The sequence below is a fragment of the Poeciliopsis prolifica genome, unplaced genomic scaffold, assembly GCF_027474105.1.
Source record: "Poeciliopsis prolifica strain line A6 unplaced genomic scaffold, Auburn_PproV2 SCAFFOLD008, whole genome shotgun sequence".
NCBI lineage: Eukaryota > Metazoa > Chordata > Actinopteri > Cyprinodontiformes > Poeciliidae > Poeciliopsis > Poeciliopsis prolifica.
Window position 1 is genome coordinate 1,188,661 of NW_026562383.1, and position 17,529 is coordinate 1,206,189.

Genomic DNA, 17,529 nt, shown 5'->3' on the forward strand with positions numbered 1-17,529 from the left:
CATGTTTTATATACATACGTTTTTTTCACATTACCTTTAAAACAACAAAGAGCAGAGTTCATTTGCAACACAGCATTACTTTAAAATGGAACCATGTTTGTGATTGTGTGAATATTTGTGTGTATAAAGCAGCCAATAGGAGGAGGAGGCTGAAGCTGGCTCCACTTCCCCTGAAGGGAAATGGCTACACAGAGGGGTTTATAAACTCCTGCGCATGTTTGAATCTGATCCACAACTGATCATTGTGTTTCCAGAGCTCCGGTGAGGACACAGCTGACCTACATGTGCCGGGAAACTGGCTTGTTGTGAAATGTCCCTGCTGTGTTAAACCTGCAAGTTGCTGGAGGTCAAATTCCTACCGAGAGAAAGACTTTAACAGAACCCGACTGACAGCTCATTGTAACCTCAACTCTTGGACAGCCTTGCAGCTTATCGACCGCGATGTACAGCAGCAGCTATTCCCAGGTCAACAAGCTCAGTCCAGAGGCTCAGAAGAAGATGCAGTACCGCTCAAAGGGCAAGAGCTGTGGCTACTACATGCGCATCATCTTCTTCTTCTCATCTCTCATCCAGTCTCTCATCATAGTCAGCCTGGTGCTGTTTCTGATCTACGGGAAAGTGCAGGTCTCTGACTCTTCGAATCCCGACCAGGACCTGGAAAAGAGGTTCAGCCAAATCTCCATTGAAAACGTGGCCCTGCAGAACCAGAGGAAGAACCTGACCAACCTCCTGAACGCCACTCTCACTGAGAAGGCTAAGAACGACTACGACCTGGCTCAGCTGAAGATCTTAGTCAACAAGTCCATCGAGATTTTCAAGTTTCAGACCATGGAGTTGGTAAGAAAGATAGAGAAGACATTATTAACTCAAACATTTTGGTGTAAAAATGCTTTTAAAAAATTAATTGATTAATAATAATAACAAGAAGAAGAAGAACTGTTTAAGTAAACTGAGCCTATGTAGTGTTTCTACAAAAACATGAACATACAGCAGAATGCTATGCATTCTGGGTAATATTCAGAGTAAGGCGTTCTGCACAGTTTGCAGCAGTATTTCTCAAAAGCTTGTGGAGGAAAATTGTTAAGGAATCAACATTTTCATCTTATTAAAGTGTCTTACAATAAATATCCAATACTACTCCTGTCTTTTATAAGCCGGCAGTATTCTGAGGGCTTTGGAAGATTTTGGCAAAAATAATTTTTTTCTTTCCTGCATCAGGGTCTTTGAATAATCTGTAGTATTTCATAAAATCAAAACATCCATTTGGGACTTGATTTGTTTTAGTGTCTGTGTTTTATTTTGGGTTTTATTTCTACCTGTTGTCTTGGCCGGCGCTCACTTGTAAGATTTCTGATCTCAGTGGGACGTTTTGGTTAAACAGTAATAATAATCATATTTCATGTATACTTTTAATGCATTTGGTGAGGTAGGAAGGCGATGGGGTTTCCCAGCCCCAGTTTAAATGCATCTCACTTTCTATTGTGAGCTGATCCCACATGTAGATTGTTCCACCGTTCATCAGTCTGATTACTGTAGTTTATTGGTTGATATATTTATTTTCCTGTCAGCTCCACTGACAGCTATTTCTACAGTGTGTTTAAATTGTGGAAACAGAAGACGTTCCAAAATTAGGAACGGATAGAGGCGTATCCACACGTCCACACGCGAACAACAACATAAAAGTGGAAATGCTTTTATTTCCATGTTTCTGTAGATGTTTGTGTGTGTTACTCAGTATTGTGTTTAGGAGAACTGAACTTTTCATCCAGCTGAATATTTTTTGTTGGGTTGTTTGTAGAAGAAACGATAAAAAAGAAATAAAAAATGTAATTCCCAAGATTAGAATTACAAGATCAGATCCAACGTGCAAAACAAAACTGATGTGAATCCCTTCCATCATTCTTTGAAATGGCCTTAAATATGTCCCGATTTTCTTGACTCAAATCGACCATCTTGAGCTTGAGGATTTCCTCTCTGCTGGTTTTTACATATCAGGGTCTTTTTTCACTTTAATGTAAAAAAGGGATTTGTTTTAAGAGTTTATGGCATAAATAACTTTAATCAACTTTTGTTCTTCTCTTTTTTCAAACAATGTTTGTCTTTACTTTCATGCAAAATTGATTCCTATTATTGAATTAAGTTTAAATTAACTTTAAATGCATTGCAATGTGTTATACATGTGTTACATGTATTTACAGTCTATAAATACATGTAGTATTTGTAGTGTTGAACAGTTGATCACACTTCATTTGAACGGTTGTGCATAAGACTGACATGACCGTCATAAACATGACATTACTGTCATGTTTATGAAGAAGTCTTTATGAATGCTTATGACTGTTATCATGAAGATCATTGGTAAACAAGGACACTTTTAATGCAAAGTTGTTTTAAAAGTTTCATTAAAAGTCAATTAAAAGTGTAAACTTTGCATTAAAGACTCATTATTGACCACACAATTCAAAGATGGTACTTTTAATGCAACCTTTAAAGCACTTTTGCATTAAAAGTATCATTATTTACTGAATTACCATCATGACAACAGTCATCAACATTCATGAAGACTCCTTCATGCTCATAATAGGTATTATGTCATATTTATGACAGTGTCATGTCAGTCTTATGCACAACCGTTCAAATAAAGTGTTACTGAACATGGGATGTGGAATTTCTCTTTTGCACTTTGACATCTCCTCGGGACCTGATTTTATTTGTATTAAGGTGAAATTTCAAGGTACCTGAAAATATTCTTGGTACTTTAGTTAATTGTGTTAAATACTGTCTGTTTAAGTTCAGTAAAATCACCTCTGTGACATTAAACTGTGGCATTAAAGAAAAAAGCTCAACTTTGACTTCAACATCCTGCAGTGACTGATTGTATTTCACTGACAATCTTTCACAGTCTGAGAGACTAATGGCTTTTTTCTTACTGATGAACAGAAATATTGCGAAGCGGAGCTGGCGAAATGCAGGATGGCAACGATGACAATCCGCACCCAGAGTAAGTATAATACTTATTCCAACTCAAAATATTATACTTAAATCCAAAACATAAAAATAACATTCAATGTCACTCTGATCTCTGTAATATTTATATGTATTTGCCTTTATTCACTGATATTTGGTGTCTAACGCAGGCCAGCCTGCTGGGAATTGTAACTGTGGGCTGCAGACTGAGCAACTGAATATGAGACTTCAACTTTTGGAATCCAACTTGACTGCAACAACAAGATCAATGACTCTAGAAAGGGATCAGATTGCTAAAGATAGGGACAACCAGCTCCTGCAAGCTATCCAGGTCCGGAAAGAAAAATCCATTCTGGAAAAAGAGCTGGACATCTTCAAGCAAAACTCTCAGAACGAGTTTTCCCAGTTGCTGTCTCAAGTCTCCGGCGTTTCTAAGGCTCTCCTGGAGAAGATCGAATCTCTGTTTCCTAAGCACATTGCCTTCCAGCTCACCTGCGCAAAACAGCAGGAGCACCTGGAGCAGATCCACACCAACTGCACCAGCCTGTCCCGTGATGTGGAGAACAAGCTGCAGCACTACCTGAACGTGGTCGGAGCGCAGGTGTCAGACATGCAGATCGAGAACACCCGCCTAAAGGCAGAGAACTGGCGGCTGTCTGAGGACTATCGCGAGGTCATCCAAAACCGCACAGGCATTATGGAGCAGCATAAACGCAGCAGAGAGGAGATTCAGCAGAAACACGATCAGGAAAAGGAGAGACTGCTGATGGACAAGATGAAGCTAACTAACGACTATAATCACCAGGTTCAGCAACTGAAGTACAAAGATTTAGTTATGGACGACCTGAAAGGCAAATTAAAGCAACTCAACATGTCATGCATGGCGAGGGTAAGAATCACCACTGAGGAGTGGTTTAGATTCCTTCTGACTTTACACAACATATGAACATAAGTCATTTCAAAATATATTCTCTACATTGGATTATTTTATTGACTACATTCAAAACCCAGAACAGCAAGGAACATTTCCACAATGTCCCTTTAGCTGTATTCTATCTATATCAAATTGTCATGCAAATTCTGAGTAAACTCTTGAAATGTAAAAGAAAAAAAAAAAGAAAGAAAAAAGATGCAAAGTAAGCTAGTTTCCATCAGCTGGTTTGGAGTGAATCAATCAAGTTATGTAAAGTTATTTCATCAGACGTCGTTGCAGCGCATGGCTGTAGAGAACAGGAAGTAAAGGTTGGAAAATGTTCTAAACACGCACAAAAAAGATCAAAATGATCGTTCACAACTTCTCTTTCTGTTCGCTGATTGGCTAAGAAATTCTACTGGAGGAATCCAAGACAATGTAGGCCAAAAGCCACCTCAAATGAGCAGGAAAATGTTTTAGCAAAATAGAGGAAGTCATTTCAAATTTTGCAATCTTTTCTATTGCAATACTTCAAAAAAATGTTTATAGAATCATGGCTTCTGTAGGATTTTCAGACCAGTGAACAATCAAAGATATGAAGCAGCTGAAAATGATCCAGCATCAGGTTCAAGGGGGACAGGTTTCATACTGAGGGAGCAGAAACTGATCAATTTTGCTGGGAACTCACATGTTCATTTGCTGCTGTCTTTTCATTTCAGAATGCATTTGGTGCATACCCAGGAGGGGTCCTGGGCTCGACGTCGAGTATACAGAACCCATTCGGGAATGCCATGTCACACGGTGGTGGTTCCAGCTATTCCCCTTTCGGTTCTTCCAATTTAGGTCAAAGTAGAACAGGAACAGCTGGGTCAAGTCAAAGCCAGAGTAGTGCTGTGTCAGGATCCTTAGGAGTAGGTTCAGCAAGTTCAATCCTTTCTTCCTATGGGTCAAGGCCAAGCCCCGGTAACACTGGGTCAACATTTAATCAGCCAGGATCAGCTGGAGCAGGCTCAGTAAGTTCAATTCTCCAGCAACCCAAGTCAAACCCAAGCCTGAGCGTTGGTTCAGGAATTAATAGACCCTCAGGCTCGGGAGTGTTTGGGTCAACTCTTGGCTCCAGCGGGACACAACCAGACAAACTAGCAGAGAGTGGGAAAAGCCTGTCATCATTTGGGTCGTCAGTTGGGTCTTTGGGATCCAGACTAAACCAAGGTTCAGCTGGGACGGGTTTAAACAATCCACCTTCAGGAGGGAAAAGCTCACCAGGCTACGGGTTGACGTCGACATCTGTGTCGAGTGGGTCTGGCATCTCGGCCGGTAAAACCAGTTCATCACCATCTTTGCCTTGGCTTGATTTTGGTCCTGGGGGCAGCAACTCGGGGCAAAGTAGGGCAGGAAGTGTGCCAGGAAAACCATCTACTGGAAGTGGGAATGTTGGAACTGGGCCTTTGTTTGGTGGAGGAAGAACAAGTGGACAGGCAGGTGGATCAGGTAAGACCAACCCCCCCAAAAAGTTAAGTTTTAGTGATATCATTTTATTTTCTCATCCATTTTCAGGAGTATTTTAATGTAAACATTTTAGATGTCTAGAGGACCAGTTCCTCTGATTGTCTCCATGGCAACAGTCTTCAGAGTTTGGTTTTTCCATAGGGTTAGGGTTAGGGTATCATTTAAGTCCAAGTTATAAATAATATCATTGGCCCCTTCAATGCTGTTACTAATTGGGACACACCGATGATTTACAACATGTCCTAGTCACACTTTAACATCACAGTACTCAGAACAACCTGGAGCGTTTATGTTTCATGATAATCACACATCATTTTTCCTCCTGTGTTTGACCATTAGTCGTCACCAAGCACATCCAGGACCTGCAGCGCTTCATCAACCCTCCGGCCCCACAGTGAGTATCAGATCCCGTCACAAAGGGGGGAAATTAAACAGAGTTTTGCTGCTGAGTTTTTCATTATTTATTTAAGGGCTTTTGGAGAATATTGTGAGTGGGGAAAAAGAAAGGGAAAAAAACATCAAAAATAAAATATACAGTGTGTTGTTTAAATAAACAGTGTAACCTATTTTGTGAAGATGGACCAGGCATGTTAACCCTGACTCTCTTCCTCCTCACAACAACAACAACAACAACAACAACAACAACAACAACAACAACAACAACCACTAATTCACTTTTTCTTTGTGTTTTCCTTTCAGAGAGAAGCAAGATCTGTCCAGAATGTTGGGCTGAACCAACAGAAATACATGTGGAGATGAAGTAAATATTTAGATGAGAAAGGAAGGAATTTACAAAAGCATCTAATGAGCTCATGTACAATGACTAGAAAAATGTCTTTAATATTTCCCACATTTTTAGTCATGTAATAATCACAAACCTTCATGTATTTTATCACTGTCAGTTTCTTCACATCTTGTCACTGAAATTATGGCAGTTCCTCTTATTAAAACAGATTCTGTATGGTTGAACGTCCTGATACAGTAGACACCTTGGTTTAAATGAGAGCAAATGAGCAAAGAAGGCTTCATTTTTCTTTCTTTGCTTTTGGAGTTTAGGTGCTTAGGTGCAGTGGCCGACAAGTTGAACAAAGATATGAAGTTGCTTTTTCTTTCTTTCTTTGCTTTTTATTGCAGATTTTAAACATTGTAATGAGAAACCTTTAAGTCATTTCGACGAGCATCCAGTCAAAGTCCAGATTCACTGTATAAGAAAACAGCAACAAGCAGCTACATCACATACAATATGAGCCTTCATCCCACTGTGCAGTGCATGTAAGGCGCTTTTGAAAGCAATTGATTTCAGTTTATTGCACACCACATATCTCAGATTTCTATTTGTAAACGATTTCATTTTGAAAACCATGCAACATTCCCCTTTATTTCATAGTTATCGCCTAAATTTTGTAGATATCTCGCATAGAAATGTGCTGATAACCTCAAGACATATGAACACTTTTGCAAGGCACTGTGTTGAATATAAAGAAATAGAATGTACAATACATATTTCACCAGTTATGTCTTCAATATGCATCTACTGAAATTAATTTGAAAGCTGCTTAGCTCTTTTACTGTGAAAATTGTGTCACACTTTATATTCTTATATTCATTTTGTTTTGTAAATATATGAAAATAAATAAAATAAACTTATAAAAATTGTTAGCAGGGATGTGCACCCAGAGTACCTGTGGACAAAAACAGAAATAAAGTTGTTGTTTTTTCAGAGCAGACTGTTCACAGCATGTTCTGAACAAGGAAGCATTTCTGGATTTAAAAGCCTCGTTCACCACTGGCCCACACTTTTGTACTTTTACATGACAAAATGTCAGCTCTTTTTCTGTTGTTTCCAATCACAGTGTTATAGAAACAAAACCAAGCAAGTGTTGAACATTATTAAACTTCTGCTTCAGACCCCATATGTGGCTATTAATTTGAAATACTTATACATACATCCTGTTTAGGTCATGTCTTTAACAGCAAACCAGTGGCTGCCCTTTCCCCACCTGAGCACCTGAGCCTCATGATGTCTGTCTGTCTGTCTGTCTGTCTGTCTGTCTGTCTGAACAAAAGCATGCCTTTGTAAACAAAGCTATTTAAACTATTACCCACTCAGACCTGGAAATCACTGTTTGTCCCTTTTTGCGTCACCTATTGTGTAGCTAATTGTCTGCAAAGTGACTCCCTGGCCCCTGCTGCCACGGTTACTGGCAGAGAGCTTTAATCCTTCCATGGTGTTTATGTTTACCTGCCAACCTATCAGAAGACAGAGGCAGACGGATGAGGGAACCTTTGCTCGCAGTATCCCCTACGTGCAGGTTCTAAAAACAGCTCCCTAGTTCTTCTCTGCCTAAAGCTCTGGTTCCTGTCGCCCAGATGGAGGCGCTAAACGTCTCTCAGGTCATTCAGAAACGAAAGGCAGCTGCCGTTTCTCGTATTTTATTCATTAGATATTTGATTGTCATGTTTTCTGTGGTCCTAAATATATGAAAATAATATTCATATATATATATATAGATATATATATATATATATATATATATATATATATATATATATATATATATATATAGATATAGATATAGATATAGATATATATATATATATATATATATATATATATAAATAAAAATTCCCTTCTCACCCACCGCGGGTGGTTCTTATCCTCTGAGCTCGGGTCCTCTACCAGAGGCCTGGGAGCTTGAGGGTCCTGCAGTATCTTGGCTGTGCCAAGGACTGCACATTTCTGGACTGAGATGTCTGATGTTGTTCCTGGGATCTGTTGTAGCCACTGCTCCAGTTTGGGGGTTACTGCCCCGAGGGCCCCGATGACCACAGGCACCACTGTGGTCTTCACCACAGGCCCTCTCCAGTTCTTCCCTGAGGCCCTGGTATTTCTCCAGTTTCTCGTGATCCTTTTTCCTGATGTTGCAATCACTTGGTATTGCTACATCTACCACAAAGGCTTTCCTCTGATTTTTATCCACTACGACAATGTCTGGTTGGTTCACCATTACCATTTTGTCTGTCTGGATCTGGAAGTCCCACAGGATCTTAGCTCTGGTGTTCTCTACCACCTTTGGGGGTGTTTCCCACTTTGATCTCGGGGTTTCCAGTCCATATTCTGCACAGATGTTTCTGTACACAATGCCTGCCACTTGGTTATGTCGTTCCATGTACGCTTTCCCTGCTAGTATCTTGCACCCTGCTGTGATGTGCTGGATTGTCTCAGGGGCCTCCTTGCACAACCTACACCTTGGGTCTTGTCTGGTGTGGTAGATCTGGGCCTCTATTGCTCTGGTGTTTAGGGCCTGTTCCTGGGTGGCCAGGATGAGGGCCTCTGTGCTGTCCTTGAGTCCAGCTTTTTCCAGCCATTGGTAGGACTTACTGATATCAGCCACTTGGGTTATTTGCTGGTGGTACATCCCATGTAGGGGTTTGTCCTCCCATGATGGTATCTCTGGCACCTCAACCTCCGTTCCCTGTTGTCTGAGACATTCACTGAGCACATTGTCTATTGAAGCTTTGTCCCTGATGTATTTATGGATCTTAGTTGTTTCGTCCTGGACAGTGGTTCTCACACTCACTAGTCCTCTGCCTCCGTCCTTGCGGCTCGTGTACAGTCTCAGGGTGCTGGATTTGGGATGGAACCCTCCATGCATGGTTAGTAGCTTTCTAGTCTTAATATCTGTGGCTTTTATCTCCTCCTTTGGCCAGCTAATTATTCCAGCAGGGTATCTGATTACTGGCAGGGCATAGCTGTTTATCACACTGATTTTGTTCTTGCCATTGAGCTGGCTTCTCAGGACTTGCCTTATTCGTTGGAGGTATTTAGCTGTGGCTCCTTTCCTTGTGGCCTCATCGAGGTTGCCATTTGCTTGTGGTATACCTATATAGGTACTTGTAACTGTCCTCTATGTCTGCTATTGTTCCTTCTGGGAGTGAGACTCCTTCTTTGTGGATCACCTTCCCCCTCTTTGTGATCAGCCGACCACACTTCTCTAGTCCGAATGACATCCCAATGTCAGTGCTGCAGATCCTGGTGGTGTGGATCAGTGAGTCGATGTCTCGCTCACTCTTGGCGTACAGCTTGATGTCATCCATGTAGAGGAGGTGACTGATGTTGGCCCCATTTTTGAGTCGGTATCCGTAGCCAGCCTGAGGGGGTTCAGGCCTATGCAGAACAGTAGCGGGGACAGAGCATCTCCTTGGTATATGCCACATTTGATGGACACTTGTGCAAGTGGTTTGCAATTGGCTTCAAGGGTGGTTTTCCACAGCTTCATCGAGTTTGCAATGAAGGCTCTCAGAATCCTGTTGATGTTATACATCTGTAGGCATTCAATTACCCTGCCATTCGGGTCATGATTCTCTCTCTGTCTCGTTCAGCTCTGTTTCGCTCATTGGGGCCGTGTATCCCCTCACTGGGTGGGGACTTGTAGTTAAGTCCCCACAGTTCTGACATCCGGGTTCCTCCCTTTTGCCGTAGCATTTGTGTTGTATCTCGTCAATCTCAAGTTGTGATAGCAGTTGCCGTTTGCTGATGTTGGAACACTGAGCTACTAGTTGTTTAGCGCTTAGTGTTGACTGGGGATGTCGAAGTAACCATTCCTTCCCCAGTCTTTGCATGTAACCCCTCTGACTAGGGTTACTTGAGTAGTAGCATTCCAACAGATCCACATTTTCATCTCTCGCCCATTTCCGTCTTGTTCCAGTAGCCCATTTGTCATCAAGGTGCTCTGGTTCCCCAACACCTGACGCAGACCTTGTTTGGCCGGGCGACGTCTGAGCCGGCATGTTATGCAACTTAGTATCTCTCATGGTATGAGGTAGGCAGTAGCTTGAAGGGTCTTGCCTAAGGACCCAGAATGGATTCGAACCCTGCCCTCTCGGGTGATATACTGATGCCTTATGTATTGAGCTATCCAGTCAGCTTATTTGAGCTATCCAGTCAGCTATATTTGAGCTATCCAGTCAGCTATATATATATATATATATATATATATATATATATATATATATATATATATATATATATATATATATATATATATATATATATATATATATATATATATATATATATATATAAAAGGAGGTAGATGAACAGACAAACATCCTGTTGGTTGCACCAGAGCCCATTTCTATTGTTGCCTGTTTGTATGAGGACAGCTCTTCCCTGTCCAGAGGATATCCTTTGTTTAGCAGAAACAGTGTTTTCCACTTTTGGGATGTGCAGCTCGTTGGAGGAGTAGCTGTGAGGATAATAAAGGTCAACTGGGTGGATGCTTCGGGGAGTCATCTTATTAAAGGCTCTCAGATAAAAGATGCATTCAGATAATTTCCACTGCCACCATGATGCTCACCTGAGTAAGCATACTTTCTGTTAGCTTATCTCAGGACCCCAGACAGCTCCTCACATGTCAGCATTCCTGAAATTGTGGATGAACAGCAAGGATGATGAGTAATTATTGTTTTAATCCAGCAGGGAACAATAATCAGGGAAAGAAGTACATAACTTTACTTATCAGTTTGAGTCAAAGTTTTTGTTGTGTTTACAAACCAGTAATAATGCAACCTATGAATCAAGAAAAAATAAGGAAAATATTTGGGCTGAAACGATTCACCGGATTAATCATGATTAATCAAGTATTGAAATAATCATCAAGAAATTCAATAATCTAATCACTGTTAGCTGGAGTAAACAGACAACAAAAAGAAAGAACAACACTGAGAGAGCAGCAATCAAATCTAAACAGTGCAAAATTGTGTACATTTTGCTTTTAAAATAAAAAAAAACCTTTATCAATAACTTTGACTTATTGATAAATATGTAGAACTTATTGAACTTATAACTTAATGAGGCAAAGTTAAGTTATGCCTCATTAAGAGGCGTAATTTAACTTAATCAAATTCTGTTTAAAAAAAACCCATAATCTCCAATTCAGCATCTCCTGCTGTCCAACTATGAATAGGTAAAACCAAAACTGATGACCAGATCAGCCCTTCTGCTGTTAAGTCATTGGTAAAGAGCTGAGCTGTTCACATGTTGATCCTGGAAGAATTTATTTATTAAAAATGAAAAAACAAGGAGTATTTGTAGCTGCAGATGGATTCTTTGGTACAAATGACCACTAAAGACAAGCATTCACTGAAGATATTTTTAGGTGATAAAATGTTTATTTTCTTATTTAAGAAAGGAATTGTATTTGCATATTTTAATGCATTTTTGATATTGCAAAGTTGTTAAATGAAGAATCTGCAGAATGTGCCGATTTTCTTTATTCAATTAAATTGATTAATCGTCAGTAGATTAATTGATTAGTAAAAACAAATATTGTTAGTTGCAGTCCCTAGAAAACAGTGTCTGAATATGATTGTTTTTAGAGTATAGATAACAGCACCAAATGGCCTGAATCCCAATTATTCAGTATTAGGAATTAGTTTTTTTGTTTTTTGTTTTAGGATTAGGGCAGTCTCTTAGGATTAGGGCAGTCTTTTAGGATTAGGACAGTCTCTTAGGATTAGGGCAGTCTTTTAGGATTAGGGCAGTCTCTTAGGATAAGGGCGGTCTCTAAGTATTAAGGCAGTCTCTTAGGATTAGGGCAGTCTCTTAGGATTAGGACAGTCTCTTAGGATAAGGGCGGTCTCTAAGTATTAAGGCAGTCTCTTAGGATTAGGACAGTCTCTTAGGATTAGGGCAGTCTCTTAGGATAAAGGCGGTCTCTAAGTATTAGGGCAGTCTTTTAAGATTAGGACAGTCTCTTAGGATTAGGGCAGTCTTTTAGGATAAGGGCGGTCTCTAAGTATTAAGGCAGTCTCTTAGGATTAGGGCAGTCTTTTAGGATTAGGGCAGTCTCTTAGGATAAGGGCGGTCTCTAAGTATTAAGGCAGTCTCTTAGGATTAGGGCAGTCTCTTAGGATTAGGACAGTCTTTTAGGATTAGGGCAGTCTCTTAGGATTAGGGCAGTCTTTTAGGATTAGGGCAGTCTTTTAGGATTAGGGCAGTCTCTTAGGATTAGGGCAGTCTTTTAGGATTAGGGTAGTCTCTTTATGGGGTAACCAGTGCAGGTTTCTGTAAGAGTAAAATGGTCTGAAGGATCTGGGGATGTTGAGCCCCAGGCACTGATGAGGAGTCAGGTCCATTGTGCAGCAGTCCGCCTGGCCGCCACCCTCCTCTTCCTTTGGCAGGATGTTGAACAGATGGTTATGATTACGACCTCCTTCCTAATCTGGGGTTGAAGTACTGCTGCCTCTTTTTCAGGCGTTCTGAATGTTCACATATTATTTGGACTTCTAATTGCATTTCCTCTCTGCTGGGACTCTCACAATCCAGTCCAATAGATGAGGGTGGAAGATAGTGCTGGAGTCTACGAAGGATGGACAAACTGTGGATGGGCGGGGTTGAGAGTATCCTTGACCTCCAGCATGACCTCTACGAGCAGAGCTGTTTTCAAAGAGAAAAACAAAGAGCAAATTAGCTGCTTCAAGAGAAGGCTGATTTTCATAGTTTCAACTTCTTTAAGCCAAGAAGTTGAAACCTCAACTAACTTCATTAGGTGATCATGAAAAACTACAGCAACCCTTCTAGAAGTTAATGATACACCAACAGAAGTTATTCACTGGAGGTTATGCACAGAAACATTTTCTGAATGTTCAACAAATCACAGCATCAGTATGATCAGATTAATCAGGACCTGGGAATTAATGTTCAATTTATTATGTTTGGAGGCTTTGGCTTTGAAAGACTCAATTCAAAAACAGAATAAAACAAAACTGTCACAGCAGTTCTAACTGCAGTCAGAAGAATCATCCAGCAGCCCCATGGAGACCTGTTACAGAGTAAACCTGGCAGAGATCTGAAGACCTTGGAAATAAAAAGTGTCAAAAGGCCACAGAACAACTGCCAAGGTGCTAATGAATGAGTTAGCCAGGTGGGGAATTGGAGCTCTGCAGGAATGAACTGCAAGGCTGCAGAAAAACAAGAAAAACTTTCCAACCATACAGGAGTGTGAGGGAAAAACCATCCATCCTGGAGGCGAGCCCTTTGGTCCGATAAGATTATCATGAAAACAACGCTGATGTTCAGAAGATGAAGGCAGAGGCTGATGTAGTGTCAATAAAAATAAAATATTAAAAATCAGACTTCAGGTAGCTGTTCACAAATAATCTTCTATTTCACAGACTGTTCTAGAATCCATCCAAAACATGTCATCTGTTTTGTCATCTTGAAACCAACATTAAGCATTTGTTTGTGACCTGAAGGAAACCTATAATAATATGAAGTGAGTGTTAAAGAACATGCAAATTATTTATTCAATAGAAATCTCAAAACTAAGCAATACTATCAATTTAAAAATTCTATTTGTTATATTTCAAGAGAGAAAGAGGTTGTTTCCAATTAACTAACAAAAACTATTTGTCTTAAGATCAAGTGATAAGAATAGGAAGTTTGATTCCCAAAGTAAAACTATGTGCATTCAGAAGTAAATCAGTGTGAACAAGAAGTTGAAAAATATTCTTCTACAAATACATTCACAACATTTTAAAAGACAAAAGTTATGAGGGTTTTATATACCAGTGTAAACAATTAAAATGATGTCTGCAATTTATATTGGAAAGTAATGTACCATACACAACAATAAAAAATATTCTGTATCCATGGAGACAGTCAGTTTTGTGTGAGATTTTTTCTTTTTGTTCTCCAGTAGAAGAAAAATGAATATTTAAAAAAATCATTGTATTTAGAGGGAAGTGAACTGAAAACCTCTGGTATTTTCCTCATCATAACTCCCACAAAATGATAATATCCTGTTGGAAAATCATATCTACAGCAGTTTCCTGTACAGATAATAAAATATTATTTATCAGAGGTTGAGACTTACTCACCAATTTTTTGATATGGAATAACTTCAAATCAGTTATTTTACTTTTCCTTCTGATAAGATCTCACAATTAGTCTATTGTATGAGGTGAAACTCCCTTCTTTGACTTTTATTGTTTTCTTTGTACTTGTTTGTCTTTTTAGGAAGAATTGTCACGAACTTTGACCTCGGACGCATAGTGTTCTTTCTGATGTATGTCTTTTTCTGAATCGGGGATCAGGGTTTCCAGTTCAACCAGACTTATCCAGCACCAGAGGCCTGTGTTGGCTCTCTGGACTGCTTTGGCAGGTTGCAGTTGCCTCATCTACAGTCATTTTATGGAGGTAAATTTTACTGGTGTGAAGAGCTGCTTGACTTCAGCAGGAACGAAAGCAGTGTGCCTTAATAATGTGCTTGAGACACATCAAGTTTTCCTGAAAGAATTAAAAAATAAACCACTCACCCCTGCCATCTAGTGGCCATAGCTGTATATTGCTATAACAGAAACTTTTCTACATCATGGAAATAATGTAGAGAAATGTTTCATTGTAGTTTACTTTCACGTTTTAGATGCATGTGACATGTATGGATATGTAGGACATCTTTAATATGTACATGTGCCTTAACATGACCAGTTCACATGATGCAGTGCATGATTAAAGTGCATTAATAGTGTGAATATGATTTATAATTACAGATATTCTGTGCTGTCTTTAAAGGACCAGATGTTGAAGAGGCTTATGGCCACAGCAGTTCTAACTGCAGTCAGTTATGTTCAGTTACACTGTAAAAGGAAAAAAAGGTCTCTAACTTACAGTATTTATTTTATTTATTGACCATATTTATTTACAGTATACAGTCAAATTCGGGCAACCACAGCTGCTGGTATTTTACTCAAAACTAGACTTTTTTTTTTACAGTGTAACTAAAATATTATTTCATTATCATTTACATTTCTGTTGAGGTTGCTAAAGTGAAATGAATTCCATTTTGTACAGATTGGCCTTCACTGAGTCACCAAGCAGCCAATAACAAGAAATGAAGTTTATGAATCTGCCGTAAGGTTGAACATTTCAACGCTTAGCTGGGTATTTAGCCATGTTGAAGTTTACATTGAAAATAGCACACGAAAATCTTTAGTATGTACACAGCCTCTCACAAAGATTCAAACGTAATTTAAATGTTTGTGAGTGTTTACTTTTGCTTTATTGGCTAGATGTGCGTTTGTTGGTGTTTTATGTAGGTCGTAGAATTTTCATAAGTCCAATCTGCAGCTGGGTCTAGAAATCGTCAATTGATAAGAGGAACAATAGAAAAAACAAATGTTTCTTTGTTTAATGTGTTTCACTGTGTAATGCTCTGTCCTGTTTACACTAACAGAAGCAAAAGGCAATCACTTACCTGTGAGTGTCCCATGCTAGACACAGCCTGAGAAGGTCCTCATGTTTCTCAATAAATGCATGAATCACTGAGTCCTGTTGTAAGCAGCACTGCTGGAGGGATTACAGGTGAAACGTGAGTCCTCTTGTTCACCACTTCTGTGTGAACAAGAGGTGCATAAATGTGCATAAAAATACACATTTAAAATCAATTGAAACAACAAATTAATCATATTGTGTTTTCTAAAATTGTTTTATCACTAAAAATTAAATGTTACCACTCCCAGACCAAAAATCACTCATCTATATTTTCACTGAACTCTCTCCTGGATCTGCTGGAAATGGTTCGTTCCTGTTTTGCGCGCCTGACAGTGACAGTGTTCAGCAGCAGACAGTAGAAGTTTTTCTACTGTCTGAGATTATCAACCATTCAGCATGGTTAGCTTAGCTACAGACTACTGTTTGGCTCTTTTTCACTAGCATTTAATGAATTAAGGAAAACAAATTACCAACATATTCATATATTTAACTTGTCCCTGTACCTTTTAGCACACTTAACACATGAGTCAGTCAGCAGCAGCTCTAACCCACATCCCTCCTGACCCGTGCTCTCCTAAGTGAAATTAAAGCTGCAGTATGTAATGTTTTAAAAATTTTTTTTTTTTACATATTTCTTAAAACTGTCATAATATTGTGATAGTACAGCATGAAAGACTATCTGTGAAAAATCTATTTCCTCTGCCTTCTTCCAGTACTCTGTAGAAACAACCAATCAGATGGCAGATAAACTGTTTCCTGAAATAAGTTGTTTCTCCCCAATTAGCATATTTAACAGTGAGTGAATGAGTTGATTGACAGCGCTAAGACCCTCCTACTGGTTCTGATTGGTTGTTTTGGCCTTAACATTGCATTACTTTAGCTAGTTCAGGGAGGAGGTGGAGGAGATTGATTGTTTTCACAGATTATCTGTCTCATAACAAACTGACACGACATGGTGACAGCTTTAACAAATATTGAGAAAACTCTGTTTAAAGTAATATACTGCAGCTTTAATAAAATGCAACTTCATAGCATTTTATTTTTAGAAGTCTGGATTCCTTTATGTATATTTTGCACGTTGCCTATGACTATTGTTTGTGGGGAGAGCCATTTAAATAATAGAGAAAAATGTAGGCAACCTACTTGCATACTGTATGTAACTGTTGTATGTAACATTGTCCTAGGGTTAAGGCCCAATAGAATTTTTTGTCACAGGGCCCAAGATTCCAGCCCTGGTGGTTCCTCTCTGTCTTTAAACGTCCAAATCAGGGTCCGATTAGTCTGGATGATACAGAAGACGACTAGAGTCACTGAAGAGAAAGAATCCTGACTTTCATCTCAGAATCCTCAGGAAGGAGGAGGAAGAACCAGAACTCCAACAAACTACTGAGAGAAGCTTATAGAAGCAATCCCAAAACCTTTGACTCACGTCACACAGTTCCAAGGTAATGCTACCAATGCAGAGGGAATGAAAAATTCTGATTTGGAAGACAAATAAATAAAAATCTGAGTCTTTCTACCCTTGTTGTGGTATTTAGCAAACAGAAATATTGTGGTAACTCTAACTGACATGAAACAAGAGAAGTTTAGAAGATTTAAGACAGTGAGGGGAAAAAAAACGTTGTTTTATTTGGTTTATGTCAACTTTTGTTTTCGGCTTTATATTTAACAGATTGTTGGATTATCTCACACATTCAGAATATGCGTTTAAATATCAAACTGATAATGCAGACATACAGCAAAGCGATGTTCAGATTAGATTGATTTGAGCAATAAATACTCCTACCGAGAGGAGACATGTCCTCTAAGTAGGAGACATGTCCTCTAGATAGGAGACATGTCCTCTAGGTAGGAGACATGTCCT

The 17,529-nt window shown here is 39.3% G+C and overlaps 1 protein-coding gene across 1 annotated transcript; it reads left to right on the plus strand.

Annotated features, from left to right (window-relative positions):
* The first annotated feature begins 242 nt into the window (after positions 1-242).
* plvapa (plasmalemma vesicle associated protein a) lies at positions 243-7,302 on the plus strand. Its single transcript, XM_055033727.1, has 6 exons — positions 243-837; positions 2,941-3,001; positions 3,138-3,856; positions 4,600-5,371; positions 5,729-5,783; positions 6,089-7,302. The coding sequence occupies exons 1-6, from the start codon at positions 442-444 to the stop codon at positions 6,120-6,122; spliced, it is 2,037 nt and encodes a 678-aa protein (XP_054889702.1). The 5' UTR covers positions 243-441; the 3' UTR covers positions 6,123-7,302.
* Positions 7,303-17,529: the final 10,227 nt, after the last annotated feature.

What these genes read in the sequence shown, in the direction of transcription:
- plvapa (XM_055033727.1), top strand. Translation starts at nt 442, where the DNA reads ATGTACAGCAGCAGCTATTCCCAGGTCAACAAGCTCAGTCCAGAGGCT. An exon ending in AGTTTCAGACCATGGAGTTG is followed by an intron (nt 838 to 2,940) that starts GTAAGAAAGATA and finishes ACTGATGAACAG; the next exon opens with AAATATTGCGAAGCGGAGCT. An exon ending in ACATGTCATGCATGGCGAGG is followed by an intron (nt 3,857 to 4,599) that starts GTAAGAATCACC and finishes TTTTCATTTCAG; the next exon opens with AATGCATTTGGTGCATACCC.